Source organism: Polypterus senegalus, chromosome 8 (genome assembly GCF_016835505.1).
Source record: "Polypterus senegalus isolate Bchr_013 chromosome 8, ASM1683550v1, whole genome shotgun sequence".
Taxonomy (NCBI): domain Eukaryota; kingdom Metazoa; phylum Chordata; class Cladistia; order Polypteriformes; family Polypteridae; genus Polypterus; species Polypterus senegalus.
This window is the reverse complement of record NC_053161.1, coordinates 94,428,838-94,443,696: the sequence shown is the minus strand read 5'-3', so window position 1 is coordinate 94,443,696 and position 14,859 is coordinate 94,428,838. Positions and strand designations below refer to the sequence as shown.

At 36.3% G+C, this 14,859-nt stretch overlaps 1 protein-coding gene across 1 annotated transcript in view; it reads left to right on the top strand.

Moving 5' to 3' along the window:
- The window catches only part of snd1 (staphylococcal nuclease and tudor domain containing 1), a 449,554-nt gene that overhangs the window by 164,991 nt on the left and 269,704 nt on the right, over nt 1-14,859 (top strand). Inside the window, exons 11-12 of the mRNA XM_039761451.1 lie at nt 2,187-2,288; nt 8,655-8,761. Coding sequence (XP_039617385.1) covers nt 2,187-2,288; nt 8,655-8,761 — 209 coding nt within the window. The remainder of the gene's footprint in view (nt 1-2,186; nt 2,289-8,654; nt 8,762-14,859) is intronic.

Genomic DNA, 14,859 nt, shown 5'->3' with positions numbered 1-14,859 from the left:
AAGTTCAGATGCTTGCTTGGACAGATGTAAGTCTCTAATCAGGTAATTGAATTCTTTTTGGCTTATTGATTGAGGCTTCGAAGAGCTTCCCTCAAATTCACTTCCTCTGCTACTACCATACACTCCAATCCCTACCTCTCTTCAGAGTCTGACAGTGGCTGGTTTGGTAGTCTGGTAAACACTGGTATGGGAACGTCATTGCCATGTGGAATAGGTAGTCTTGCTGTTTCCAAATCAGGATAATCCCATCGAGCTTTCTTGTAACTGGATGGGGGGGAGTAGTGTGTGTGTGTTTGAAAGAGAGAGAGAGAGAGGTCCTTGTGACTGACTAGAGTCTTTTCCAGACCTGTTCTCAACTTTCTGCCCAATACTAGTGAGAAGTTTTAGCCCGAGCAACCCTGAAATACACTGAGAAGGTTGTGGAACCAATCCACTGAGGTTGATCTATTGACATCTGCAGTCCTCGAACAAATCTAGATGTTATGCTATGCATACATTTTTTTTTTAAACTAATTTGGCTTTACCAACTACCCTAATGCCAAGTTAACTAGCCATCTCAATGAATAAAGCATAACTGTTTCAGTTTAGCAGGTGACTAAATTGCATTTCAAAAGGTAGACAAATGTAAAGATACTTATAAAGTGTAATTTGTGCACAGATGAAAATAGTAGGATTTAACTATAAGCTTATCCCTTGTGGCACAGTCAATTCAGTTATCAAAAGTGACTGATCCAAAATCATAATTAGTTAATGGTTTTAATACAAATCACTCGATCAAATAACAAAACATTGCACATTAAAAGGAGAGTGTGACATGATTTGAAAGTTGATAGATGATAGTTAAACCAGTCATTAAGAATGGAAAAAAAAACTGAGTAATTGTGTAGCAAGAAGTCTAGTGAAAAGGCCACCAAAAGACTGTTTAACTCCGAAGAAGTTACAAGCTACAGTGGCTTAGATTAGAGAGAGACTGCATATAGCTGTTGTCCGTGTGCATCACCTTTCACAGCTTTATAGAAAGGTGGCCAAAAAAAAACACAGTATATCTTGGCTCTAGTGACAGAAGATGTATGGAAGAGACTAAATTCAGCTGAAAGCAGGTTATATGATCAGATGAGTCCAAAATTGAACTCTGATTTCAGACTAAATGCCAAATTTGGCATTGGCTTTTCCCTGGTGTGTTTTTGAAAATGTTTATACCCACCATGAAACTCAGTGGTGGTTACTACAGGCTGTGTAGATGTTTCTGTGCAGTATGCTTTGGAAGGCTTGTCATGGTAGAGATCTGAAATGTCTGCAGTGAAATTAAGAGAAATTTTTGGGGAAACCCTGAGAGAAACTCTGCATTGGTTGATTCGTTTTCTTGCAAGACAACTGGAAACTGGGTTTAAAAAACCTCATCTGAAATTAATAACAGTTGAAAGGGCAAAGAATTTGTTAGAATCATTTAATAGTGGTATGTGTTAGGACGTAGGTTTAATTTTATTATCTACTCTCTTTGTGGTATAGGAGTATGTTAGGCTGTTTATTGTTAATTTATTTATTAGAACAGGCAAAGAAAAAAAGTATTTAAGCATGGGTTGGTTTGTGAGCTGCATGGAGGCTGTTTATGAAAGTGGTGTATTGGTACTATAATCAGGCAATTTGCACGTTTGTTTGAATAAAGATTGCATATATGAAATAAATGAGAAGAATATGCTGTGCTTTATTTTTTCTTTTTTTTCTTTTTCTTTTTTTTTAATTAGGAGAGCTTGAAATTGGGTTAAAGTAGTCCTCCACAAGCAATTTGTTTATAAAAATCAAACTGTTACAAGTTTATTCTGTTTTGTTTTTATACTTTTTTTAAAATTTCCTAAATAACATTTGCATAACAATTGTTTAACCCTAATTTTTTTTACTTTGAGAAGCTTGTAAAGAACATATATTCTTGTATAATATATATCTTAAATATAATAATATATTTTCTTGTCATAGAATGTAATCATGAAAGATGTTTTAACATCACTTAACATTTGTTTTCATCATATACTGAAAAATTATACCCCCCTTTTATAATAACTAAATATATTAATGTTAATCAAAATAGCATTTTGCTGTTTTCCTTGTTTTGTTTATTTTATAAGAAAGAAAAGTTAGCAAGTTTTAAAGATCTTTATATTTTTTGCTTTTAATGTTATTTTTTCTAGGAGAAAAACAGGGACAAAGACAAGAGATTCCGTCCCCTGTATGATATCCCATACATGTTTGAAGCCAGAGAATTCCTGAGAAAAAAGCTAATTGGTAAAAAGGTAAGAATAAAATTGTAATGTTACTCTTTGCAAGACTTTTATAATACTTTAATTTGTAAACATCTGATTGCTTCTAGAAAGAGTCCAATTCAATTTCAGTAATGGCTTCTTGAGTTTTTAACTTTGTTGCATAGCAGTTCATTAGAATTTTATAATCTGTCAGCTGTTCCACCTTAACGCAGTGTCAGTAGGAAGTTAAATTTGCCATAAAGCATATCTGAAGATTGTGAAAATTAAGGACACAACCAGTCAAACTCCGATTTATAGCTTGAGATAAACAGCAAAACATTTTGATTATTACAGGTCAAGATACAGTGCATCCGGAAATTATTCACAGCGCATCACTTTTTCCACATTTTGTTATGTTACAGCCTTATTCTAAAATGGATTAAATTTATTTTTTTCCTCAGAATTCTACACACAACACCCCATAATGACAATGTGAAAAAAGTTTACTTGAGGTTTTTGCGAATTTATTAAAAATAAAAAAACTGAGAAAGCACATGTACATAAGTATTCACAGCCTTTGCCATGAAACTCAAGATTGAGCTCAGGTGCATCCTGTTTCCCTTGATCGTCCTTGAGATGTTTCTGCAGCTTAATTGGAGTCCACCTGTGTAACATTCAGTTGATTGGACATGATTTGGAAAGGCACACACCTGTCTATATAAGGTCCCACAGTTGACCGTTCATGTCAGAGCACAAACCAAGCATGAAGTCAAATAAATTGTCTGTAGACCTCCAAGACAGGATTGTCTCAAGGCACAAATCTGGGGATGGTTACAGAAAAATTTCTGCTGCTTTGAAGGATCCAATGAGCACAGTGGAAGATGTTCATAACCACCAGGACTCTTCCTAGAGCTGTCCGGCCATCTAATCTGAGCGATCGGGGGAGAAGGGTCTTAGCCAGGGAGGTGACCAAGAACCCGGTGGTCACTCTGTCAGAGCTCCAGAGGTCCTCTGTGGAGAGAGGAGAACCTTCCAGAAGGACAACCATCTCTGCAGCAATCCACTAATCAGGTCAGTATGGTAAAGTGGCCAGGCGGAAGCCACTCCTTAGTAAAAGGCACATGGCAGCCCACCTGTAGTTTGGCAAAAGGCACCTGAAGGACACTCAGACCATTAAAAACTAAATTATCTGGTCTGATGAGAGAAAGATTGAACTCTTTGGTGTGAATGCCAGGCGTCACGTTTGGAGGAAACCAGGCACCGCTCATCACCAGGCCAATACCATTCCTACAGTGAAGCATGGTGGTGGCAGCATGATGCTGTGGAGATGTTTTTCAGTTGTACGAACTGGGAGACTAGTCAGGATAAAGGGAAAGTTGGCTGCAGCAATGTACAGAGACATCCTGGATATAAACCTGCTCCAGAGCGCTCTTGACCTCAGACTGGGGTGACGTTTCATCTTTCAGGAGGACAAGGACCCTAAGCACACAGCCAAGATATCAAAGGAGTTGTCTCAGGACAACTCTGTGAATGTCCTTGAGTGGCCCAGCCAGAGCCCAGACTTGAATCCGATTGAACATCTCTGGAGAGATCTTAAAATGGCTGTGCACCGACGCTTCCCATCCAACCTGATGGAGCTTGAGAGGTGCTTCAAAGAGGAATGGGCGAAACTGGCCAAGGATAGGTGTGGCAAGCTTGTGGCATCATATTCAAAAAGACTTGAGGCTGTAATTGCTGCCAAAGGTGCATCGACAAAATATTGATCAAAGGCTGTGAATACCTATGTACATGTAATTTCTCAGTTTTTAAATTTTTAATAAATTTGCAAAAACCTCAAACTTTTTTCACATTGTCATTATGGGGTGTTGTGTGTAGAATTCTGAGAAAAAAAATGAATTAATCCATTTTGGAATAAGGTTGTAACATAACAAAATGTGGAAAAAGCGATGCACTGTATATGTATATGTGTGTGTGTGTGTGTATGTATATATATATATATATATATATATATATATATATATATATATATATATATATATATATATATATATATATATATATATATAGACCCTGTACCAAACACTGGAAGTAACTAGTAGCCATTAGTCCACACTATGTAGATCAGATGTTCAGTCAAATTTTGTAAATATAGTTATTTTCTTTTTCTATTTGTATAATTGCCCATTATTTCAATGCTTTTTATTGACATTTAGACAACCAAGTGTAAAGCTATCTTAAAGCTGGAAATATGTTAATATATAAAATGGTATTTATACAATTTAAGCATTTTCTAAAATGCCCATCAGGCTTTTTACTTTTTGCATTGTATTTTGAAAAGGTTCTCATTCAGCACTCACATATCTCTTATTCCTTTTAACTAAAAATATTTTGTAAGATTTTCCAGTTTGATTTTTGACTCTAAAAATGTTGCATACATACCCTGACATATAAAGATTGCTATAGTATAATGATACTCTCTTAAAAGTATATATTAAAAAGAGCAAATATATATTCAGGTGCTATTTTTGACATAATAAAAATGTTTTAGCCAATTTTTTTTATAGCACACTGAAGACGTCTGTGGATTATTCAATGGAGGAGGAACTAAATTGGCTACTGGGTTTAGTTATGTCTAGCAAAATTACACTGTATATTATCATTTAAACTGGTGTTAGTGTTTTAGTCCTCTAGTTAATCTACAGCTGAAGACCTTACATTCACTGAAATGGGCTTAAAGTTGAAGCTGAGCTGTGTAACAAGTCAGTAACGCGACACATGCAAGCTATTCACTTGCATGTGTCTTGCATAGTAAACTTGCGTAATAGGGTGAAATGTATTGAAATGTCCAAGTGAAAACTTGGACACCAATCCCTTGTAATTTTTCTGGTACTACAAAAAACAAGCATTCAAGAAATCTCTGAAATGAGACTTCAAGTAGTGTGCATTGGAAGTAAGGAAAAAAATTCTTATACAATGATATGTAAGACTGATAATTATAGTAAATCAATGTTTATATTTAAACTTAGTGAATTTTTGGGATCGGTTTGTTTTTCTACACATTAGATATTGGGTGATAAATATGAAATTGAGTAAGTATTAAATGTTGGTGTTTTATGTCTTGCTTCTTTTATTATTGCAATATAAATAACTTTAATAATTTGCAAGTCATTTTTGATGGAGTTTTGGTTTGATGTATGAATTAATTGAGTTTAGATTAAGGGAGTTTTATTCTATTTTAGGATAACATTTGATTATGTTTACATTTTCAATGAATTTAAATCTTTTGAACCCTATTCAGTATATAAGTAACAGATTTTTTTTTCTTTTCCTGGAGGTGGCAGCAGAGTAATACTGTTGTAAACATAAGCATAATCTTTAAAAGCTCATGTTTAATATTATTATTATTAGTTTAACTCATTAACAATGTTACATTTTTATGTTTTCTCTCTTTAAAAGTGCTCAGTGTTATTTAGGTGTTTTTTATATACTGTTTATTGCCTCTTTAACAATGAATGTATTTTGTTTTAAAATTCTCACTGTTAAATATTTTGTTGCAGTACTCAATTCCCATTTGTAAAACTGATGCTTAATGTACTGTAGATATTTCATTCTGTAGAAATTTGATAATCTCACTGCCCTTAGACCCTGAGTCAACAAATGGGCAACTCTTTATTTGCTTAAGTACACCGTATCATGCTGCAAGCACATACACATTTTTTTTCTTTTTCTTAAGACACTGTATGACTTCAAGACATTATTTATCTTTTATCAAAAGATTCCAGATAAAAAAAGGAAATTAAAGTAAATTGGATATAGGGGGCTATGCAGCAGTGAGGCAGGATACAGCAAAGTGAAATTGATTTGGTTCATTTAGGCATGACATTCCCTTCAGTTCAGCTGTATGATGCTGAGCTTTTACTGCAGTTGGCAGCTATAAAATAAGATAGTACTAACCTCTATCAAACATCACAGAAAGATTTACTGAGAAAATGCTTTCATATTGTTAGCCGTTCTTACCGCTGCACCACCCAAGCGGTTGCCTCACCATCGTATCCTAGCCCAGTTATGTTCTTAAATAAGAGCACACTTCTTTTGTTATACATGTAAAAGTGTTTGTTTGGTATTTGGGCGTCAGTCTTCACACATTATACACTTCCTGTCAAAATGTTGTCTTTAGTACTATAACATGCAAAAAGTTTGTTTTAACTATGTGTTCAACATTTCTAACATTTCCTGTCATCCAACGTTTACTTAGATCATTGTAGACACGGAACACACATGAAATGTGGATAGTGGTCTGCTTGCTGCTTGTGCTGATCTACACATTTGCAAAATGAAAAGACATCAATGGTTTGGTGTGAAAGAATATAAGGTGGCCCGGGATTACGAGTTTTTCTTTTTTGTTTTTTTTAGTAGGTTTCTGGGATTCTAATGTTAAATGTTTCACTTCATTATGATTGGGAATATGCAATGCTTGTATTATCTATGCAAGAAATGAATGAAAAAAAGCACCATGAATACATTTGCATATCATCATTTAGGCTTGATTGGCTTCACCTCATTGAACCATTCATCAAACATCAAAGCATGCACATTGGTCCTGTTGGAGCTTCCATGTAGCTTGCTGTTGCACTGCAGTATCTTGCAGTGGCTGAATCCCCACTTATTTTCTCTGACTTTTTCCATTTTGCATGGATGTATCTGTGTTTAATTGCTTCTGTTTAGTCTTTCACGTTTCTGCATCTATTTTCAAAGAGCTGGCGATTTCATATTGTTTTTTTCTTGAAGGCATATCTCTTACTATGGAGATGTTGATAGTAAACAATGATGCTGACCTCATGTACCAAGTTGAACATTCTGCGTCCCCCAAATTGTTGCTGCTACTGTAACCTGCGCACACGTCACGTTAATTTGTGATGTCAGGCTCGAAGGGTACAACAAAAGAGTGCTGGGAATGCTTGGCCACCTTGATGCATGTGTTGTAAGCATTCTGAGCTTAACACTTCTGAAATGCAGAAGCTAACAAAGTATAACTTTTGGCTGTGTTTTTTTTTTTTTTTTTTTTCTTTTTCCATGAATGTTTAAGATTCTAATTAATCACAGCAAAATAGACTTGACCAGCATATAGTAGGCTTCACTTTGTTTGAATGTCACCCAAAGATTAACATTTCCATGTAATAATCATGTATTGTTTGATTTTATCTGCTAGATGGCAGCAAACATTACACACATTCGACATTTAATTTCCTTACAGTGTGGCATTAGATACCAACTGTCACTTTTCTCAAGAGAAATATTGTATAGAATGTGTTTTGTGAATTGTTGATTACTCAGGTTCTTCACTGTCGGATGAGAATTTTGAGCTGTCAGATCAAAGTGACAATGAAATGAGAATGCTGTGGAAGTTTTTGAAAGTGTGAGTGAGAGCAATTTCACTCTACAAGATTCTGTGACTTTCATGTGGGAGGACTTCTTGGAGATTGATCCATTGTTGCCCCTTTGGTTTGGGAAAGAAAAAAAAAAAAAACACCACTTGGGGCCCTGGTGGGCACTACGGACTATGAGACCATTTAATGTCTTAAATTGTTGTTCTGAAGAGTGCTTTTAAATTGATGAATGTGGGGAAAATGAGATATGCAGAACAATGTTTTATTCTCCCTCTGTGTTGTCAACAATTTCCCTTTTTAAAAAAAAAAAAAAAAAATCTTTTCTAACCTCCAATGTGCAGACAGGAAGCAGAAATCAGACATCAAAAACTGCATCAGCAGTGCAACATATAATGCAAAAAGTATGATTTGCCAATGCATGCATTAACTGAAATATTTTCACGTGTAGAATAAATTTATTCATTGTATGTTTTCCATAATCTGGGTAGTTACGTTTTTTACATCTTTCTCTAACAGTTGGATTTTCTGAAAGAAAATTCAGCCTTCGTCTGTAATGAGGGTAAAAAAAATTCTTGATTGAGTTAATTGCCTTTATTCATTATTTTTTAGACAGTGATAATGGAATTTTGCAAAGCAAAATTGTGTACTTGTATTGTGTTATATTTTATAACCCAAGCTTTAAGGAAGGTTTTTGAACAATGATTAAAATATTTGGAAAATTACTACTTTGAACTTTACTAACCAAATGAAAAGTGATTTTTTTTTTTTTTTTAAGTTATTTAAACTTTGAACATTGTAAGTAAATCACACCTGGCAAAGTATTAAAAAAACTCAATGAAGGTGTTTATAAAGCTAAATACTATTAAATGTTGTTTTAATTTTTTTGTGGAATATTATCCAGAAAGGTGAGAATGGGGATGACTTTTCACATCTGTGTATAGAGCATCCTACTGGCTTGTGTTGGTTGATTTGTTTAATGGGGAGTTTTATATTTTCCTACTAAGTTGCTTTATTTTCACCATTTTCTTAGGTCAATGTTTCAGTTGATTACATTAGAGCCGCTACAGCTGCTTCTGACACAGGATCAACCCCTGCATTCCCAGAGCGTACCTGTGCAACAGTCACTATTGGTGGAATGTAAGTGCAAATATTTATTCAGAGAATATCTCAGCATTATGTATACTGGTATTCATATTTGGAGAACAGTTAATTTAAAAGTATCAATGTATAAAATATATTGCTTTCATCTAATTTTTGGAAGTCCAAACTCCTCAAATAAGCTGGCTTGATTCATCATGTTTTACTTTAAGCCTTTCTCATTTTGGCCCTTTTGCCTGTTGAATTAACTTGCATAGTAGTTATTATAGTTGTTCGTTTGAATTACGTGCAGTGGAAAAGGAGGCTTGCAAGGGAGGAATTTATTTTAAAATGAATAAGGAAATTATGTGGAGGAAAAAATCTTTTTTCTAGGTTTCTGTGCAACTCTGTTTTTAGTGATGCACTTTTTTGTCAAAAATTGGTATTAGCCAGTTTTTGCTTTTCAAATGTGGTCATATATTTTCTTATAAGTATTGGAAGAAGTTTTTAGTAATGGATGGATATTGTGTGATGCATTCCTTGACCATCAAGCTATTATTGTGGTCAGTAAGCTGCGAAAGTCAGTAAAGCAGTCAGTTAGTAAGAATTAATAAATTGTCATAGGAGTTTAAATGCATTGGACAGCTGATGTAGAGAGACTCTGCTTTTAGTAAAGCTTCATTCAAGCTTTATTTAATGTCCATTAAATTACTAGATCCTCACTAAATGCCACTGGACTTAAATGTTTCCTATATTTGTCTGAATTAAAGTACAAGTACACTGCTATAGAAAAACTTTTGTTTTAATTATTTTGCAAAAATATTTTGATCACCTCCATGTGCATAAACTGGACTGTAGCTCATTTTCAGTTAGTCCTATATTTTAACATTGTAAACTACAGTGCATATGATTATTGCCAAGGCAAATCATGCTGTTGAAGTTTGAGTCGTGTTGTTGCTTCAGCACTGCATTTATGAACAATATATATTCGATAGACGGGGGGAAAAAGCATAGCTGCCAGTACTGCTGGATTCATAAGAAAGCAACCTAACTTGATACAAAAGCCTCCTGACATGATGTGGCACTTCCAGCCTTCCATCCAAAAGACTGTGGAGATTGTTACTCTCCCACACTATATGTGACTCTTCAGTTCCACACGGGGGAATATATGTTAACATTATACAATGATATTGTCTGTTATACCTGCATTTTTATCACTGTTTAATTTAATATTGTTTTTATCAGTATACTGCTGCTGGAGTATGTGAATTTCCGCTTGGGATTAATAAAGTAATCTAATCCCATCCAAAGAGGGCCACACTTCAATTTCAATTCCTCTTTGTAATCGCACAGTTTTCTGATGTAATGACTGGATATGTTTAGAATGTTAATATTGTGATAAAAAGTATCATACAACACAATCGCCACGTGAATATTAAATTGAAAGAGCTCCAAGTCCTTCAAAAGGCCTTCAGTATGAATCCAAACTGATCAGAATATGATTTAAACTTTGTGCATAGCATGTAAAGATGACCGGTCACAAAGCAATTTATTTCCTGTCTTTTACACTGCTACGTACATTAGGGAATCCATTCCCATGCTCCCGATTAGCGGGAGCCCAGGATTCCTGGACATTTTTCGTTCCAACAGCCAAGCACGCATATATAGCGTGTAAAAGTGTAAAAATTGATCAAGAAATAACAGTTATAGTTGAAAATAATTAAGTGGCACTGTTTTTTGGCCCATGGTGCAGTGTTTTGCAGATTAATTCAATCAACCAGCAGCAGTCGTCAGTCTCCTGGCTCCAACTAAGATTGAGCACAGTGGACTGGGAGGAGTCTGCACTCGGCAGCTCATGAATGCCAGGACAGGGCAGACTTCATTGATGTCTGCCAGACAACAGCTTTGAACAGCAATTTGAAATTGCAGTGCATAAGTCTGTTGCATCCACATTATTTGTGCCAAGAAACTTGCCATCACAGAATGATGACAAGAAACTGAATGCATCAGTAAAAGCTGAAATGGTGGTGTTTCGGAGCAACGGCAAGCGTGGGCGTTGTTTAGAACAAGTGTATCAGTATCTAATCAGGTAGATTGCGTTGCATTCAAAAAATTTTTTTTTAAAATGTTAGTCTATCATATATCCTCCCTATGGCATTTGCTACTTGATTGACATACAGCACGGCCTGTCTGAGATCTTTTTCCTTCTAACACACTGGTCATCCCACATGCACCCATACAATCAGATTGTGATTCAGACTACGGATACCATGAATGTAATTACACCGATCTACATGCTGTTAAATAAGCGAACCACACGCCGTGGCTTCACCTCCGATACTGACGTCCGAAGTTCAATTCCCGAGACGGGGTCCAGTGAGTGTGTATGCCTGATGAGCTCAGAATTAGGGCGAAACACGTGTCGCATACTCTTTGCATTATTTGACAGTAAAACTTTGCAACATTCTATGATCTACTTCTTGCAACTAAAGAAGTCACCATGGTGGATGTTTGCCAACACAAGCATTACCTGGTAGGTAGCCACCCATACAATCATATTGTGATTCAGACTATGAATGCCATGAATGTAATTACCCTGATCTACATACTGTCAAATAAACGAACCACACGCTCAATGTAAAAGGTGGAACATGTGTTGCGTACTCTTTGCATTATTTGACAGCAAAACTATGCTTATATATGTATACTAGCAAAGCACCCACACTTCGCAGCGCTGAAGTACTGCATTAAAATTTTTATTAAGAAGAAAATTTAACCTTTTTAAACTGCGGGAAAATATGCCAATAATTATTTGTTAAGGATCTCTTTGTATACCATGTTATCAGTTTGGCCCTTCCGGTTGTAACATGACCAAGCTGTGCGCTGAGCTTACACTTGAACATGCAACTTACAATTGGCCATGTGAACAGTAATCTTGTCTCAAATCTCACAGCTTGGATTGCTGCTGTCATAATCGGTTTGAGTTTCATGGTTTGTTTCAATTATGACAGTATTTGCAGGATTTGTTGTATTGAAGTGACATTCGGCATCTGTCAAGCGTTGCAAGCACACAACCGGTTTCAGCGATAAAATCACATCCAGCTTTTGAGAGTTTAAACATTCATAAACATCAAAATGTCCACTACTGAAATCGTCACCTGTGAATCTAAGATGTTTAAGAGGCATTGGCGGTTGTCGAAAGGTGTAAAATATTTGGCCATTTCGGTACACTTGAAAGCGACAACCGAACAATTCAGCGGCAGCCATCAACTCGCATGCAGAACCATAGGTGAAGGGCTTAAGCATTTCACTCTTTTAGTGCTCCTGTGTAGTATAATTATCTCCTGTACCGTCATCAGTCCACACCTTGAACCTGTCCCAGTCATTCAATACATAAGACACAATGTTCCTCCGGATATCAAGAGTGAGCCTGATCTGGCCGTGCAATATGTAACAAAGAGAATGGAAAAGGTAGGTGGTATCTCCAAGCATGGAAACCACTCGGTAAGTGATAGTTCTTTGATCGATAGTGATCATCTCGATAGACATGGTAATAGGGGTTGGAATGATAATGGAAATGGGTACCAGAGCAATGTAAAGTAAGTGTAAAATACCTATACAATAACTATAATTGTAATAAACAAACAATAAAACAGCGGAGAAGCTGTGGATAAAACAAAAAGGCTGTAGTTATCAGTAGGGAGATGTGAATCCCCGTGGTGAAGCAAGGAAGGGAATGTAGAGACTAGAGCGACGAACGGTCTTATATAGGCAGGCAGCCAACAACGTGGGAGGCGCTGGGATGGTGGACCCAACGCCGCCTCACACGGTGACCTAGCTGCAGGCTATGGACGTATATATGTACGTAAGTAGGATTCAGTTAGCGTTGGGAGCCCGTGTACCAAATTTCTTGAAGATGGGCCCATAAGTAACAAAGACTGTTGAAAAGTTCAATATGGCGGCCGACAGTGGCATCATACCACCGATATAAGTACGTACTTTTGTTTTGGTTAGTGCAGGGAAGCCGCCTATCAAATTTCGAGAAGATGGGGCCATAAATAAGAAAGTTCAACATGGCGGACGTTGTTGACCGTTATGACCATTACGCGTAGAATTTCGAAATGAAACCTGCTTAAGTTTTGTAAGTAAGCTGTAAGGAATGAGCCTGCCAAATTTCAGTTGTTGGAGAATTAGTGATGAGTCAGTCAGGGCTTTGCCTTTTATTAGTATAGACTAGCAAAATACCCGCACTTCGCAGCAGAGAAGTAGTGTGTTTAACACACATTATATATATATATATATATATATACATATAGATGTTCTAATGTTAGTTTTTTTTCCCCGCTGTGCTTAAAACTCATTTTTAAAAAAAGTGCTCCACGTGCTGCTGACGGGGGGGGTGGGTCGGATTGTTTGTGGGTGTGTGGGTGCGCGCTACAGAGAGAGAGCGCAAGTGAGCCTGCTTGTGTAGCTGAGCAGGTAGTCTGGGTGTTTTGTGTCAGTGTTATTCAATGTTTTTACATTAGTTTACTATTACACTGTGCATTCTATATATATATATATATATATATATATATACCAGCAGCAGCGGAGAAGTAGTGTGTTAAAGAAGTTATGAAAAGAAAAGGAAACATTTTAAAAATAATGTAACATGATTGTCAAAGTAATTGTTTTGTGTATTTGGCGGCAGCGTCACAAAGTTTGTTTCGTCTAGCTGCATCAGAAAATGTACCACGACGTCTGACACGCCTCCTTTTACTGTTTTCTCACAGCTTTGATTGCTGCTGTCATATACACACACACACACACACACATATATATATATATATACACACATATATATATATATATATATATATATATATATATATCGAAGCTTCTCAGCTGTGCTTGTGCTAAGAAAAGGAAAGATTTTAAAAATAACGTAACACGATTGTCAATGTAACCTTTTGTAAGTAGTGCCTGGAGGATTCAGTGTGGAGAAACTCTATAGAGACAGCGTGTGTATCAACTTGTGGATTTTTCTGTGAGTATTTGGTGGCAGTCTGACGAAGTTGCTTCGGAAGACGGAGTTAGCATGGTGCTCAGCTCAGAGCCAAATGAGATGAATGGGAGGGGAGATGATGACGTGACTCCCCACCCGCCTTAACTGTCAATCCCCACAAACACAGTCTCTCGAATTTGCATAAGCACACCCTTCACCTACAATTTTAACTTAGTTATAAAGTGATCAAAACTCTCATTTATATCCTGCGTCCTCTCATTAAACTTGTATCCCTCATTACCTGTGGGCATGTGAAGCATGCGGTAGCCTGTCTATGAGCTTAATTTAAAGTTTAGGTTTACACCTTGCTTTCTTTCCGAGGTAGCAGCAGTCATGAATATGGTAGTATATGTCACTCGCTCGCTTCTTATTGTTTCGCTGCCTTCTCATTTATATAATGCATGTTTTCTTAAGCGCTTTTGGAGGTCTTCCTGGTTTTCTACACACTGCGTTGACAGTCAGTTCCGCGTGATTACGTGAGAGCGTGATGATGTCACGAAACTCCGCCCCCGTCATTCCAGCTCAACTCCATTACAGTTAATGGAAAAATACCTTCCAGTTATGACCATTAGGTAGAATTTGAAATGAAACCTGCCCAACTTTTGTAAGTAAGCTGTAAGGAATGAGCCTGCCAAATTTTAGCCTTCTACCTACACGGGAAGTTGGAGAGTTAGTGAGTGAGTGAGTGAGTGAGGGCTTTGCCTTTTATTAGTGTATATATATATATATATATATATATATATACACCCTTTGGGGTGCGAGCAGCTGTTGCTGGGGGTGCCAGAATCCATTCAAGAAGAACAATGAAAAACATTATTTGTACAAAATTTTAGTTTATCCATTCCTAAATAATTAAATGGGCAGGCTATTTCGTATCCCTGCAATACGTTGCTTGTTAAAACGGATGACTCCTCCTCTTATGTGCAGTTAGTGCTGCATGGGTATTATGAACTATCGTATCTGTTGAAGTTCTATTTAAATTTTAAATATAAGTAATTTTTATTTAGTCGAAAGAAATATATTTGGTAGGAATGTAAGTTAAATTTAGTCATCATTGCATAAATTTTTCTTCACCATAGAAATTTACAGACTAAATTCAACCTACATTCCTTCC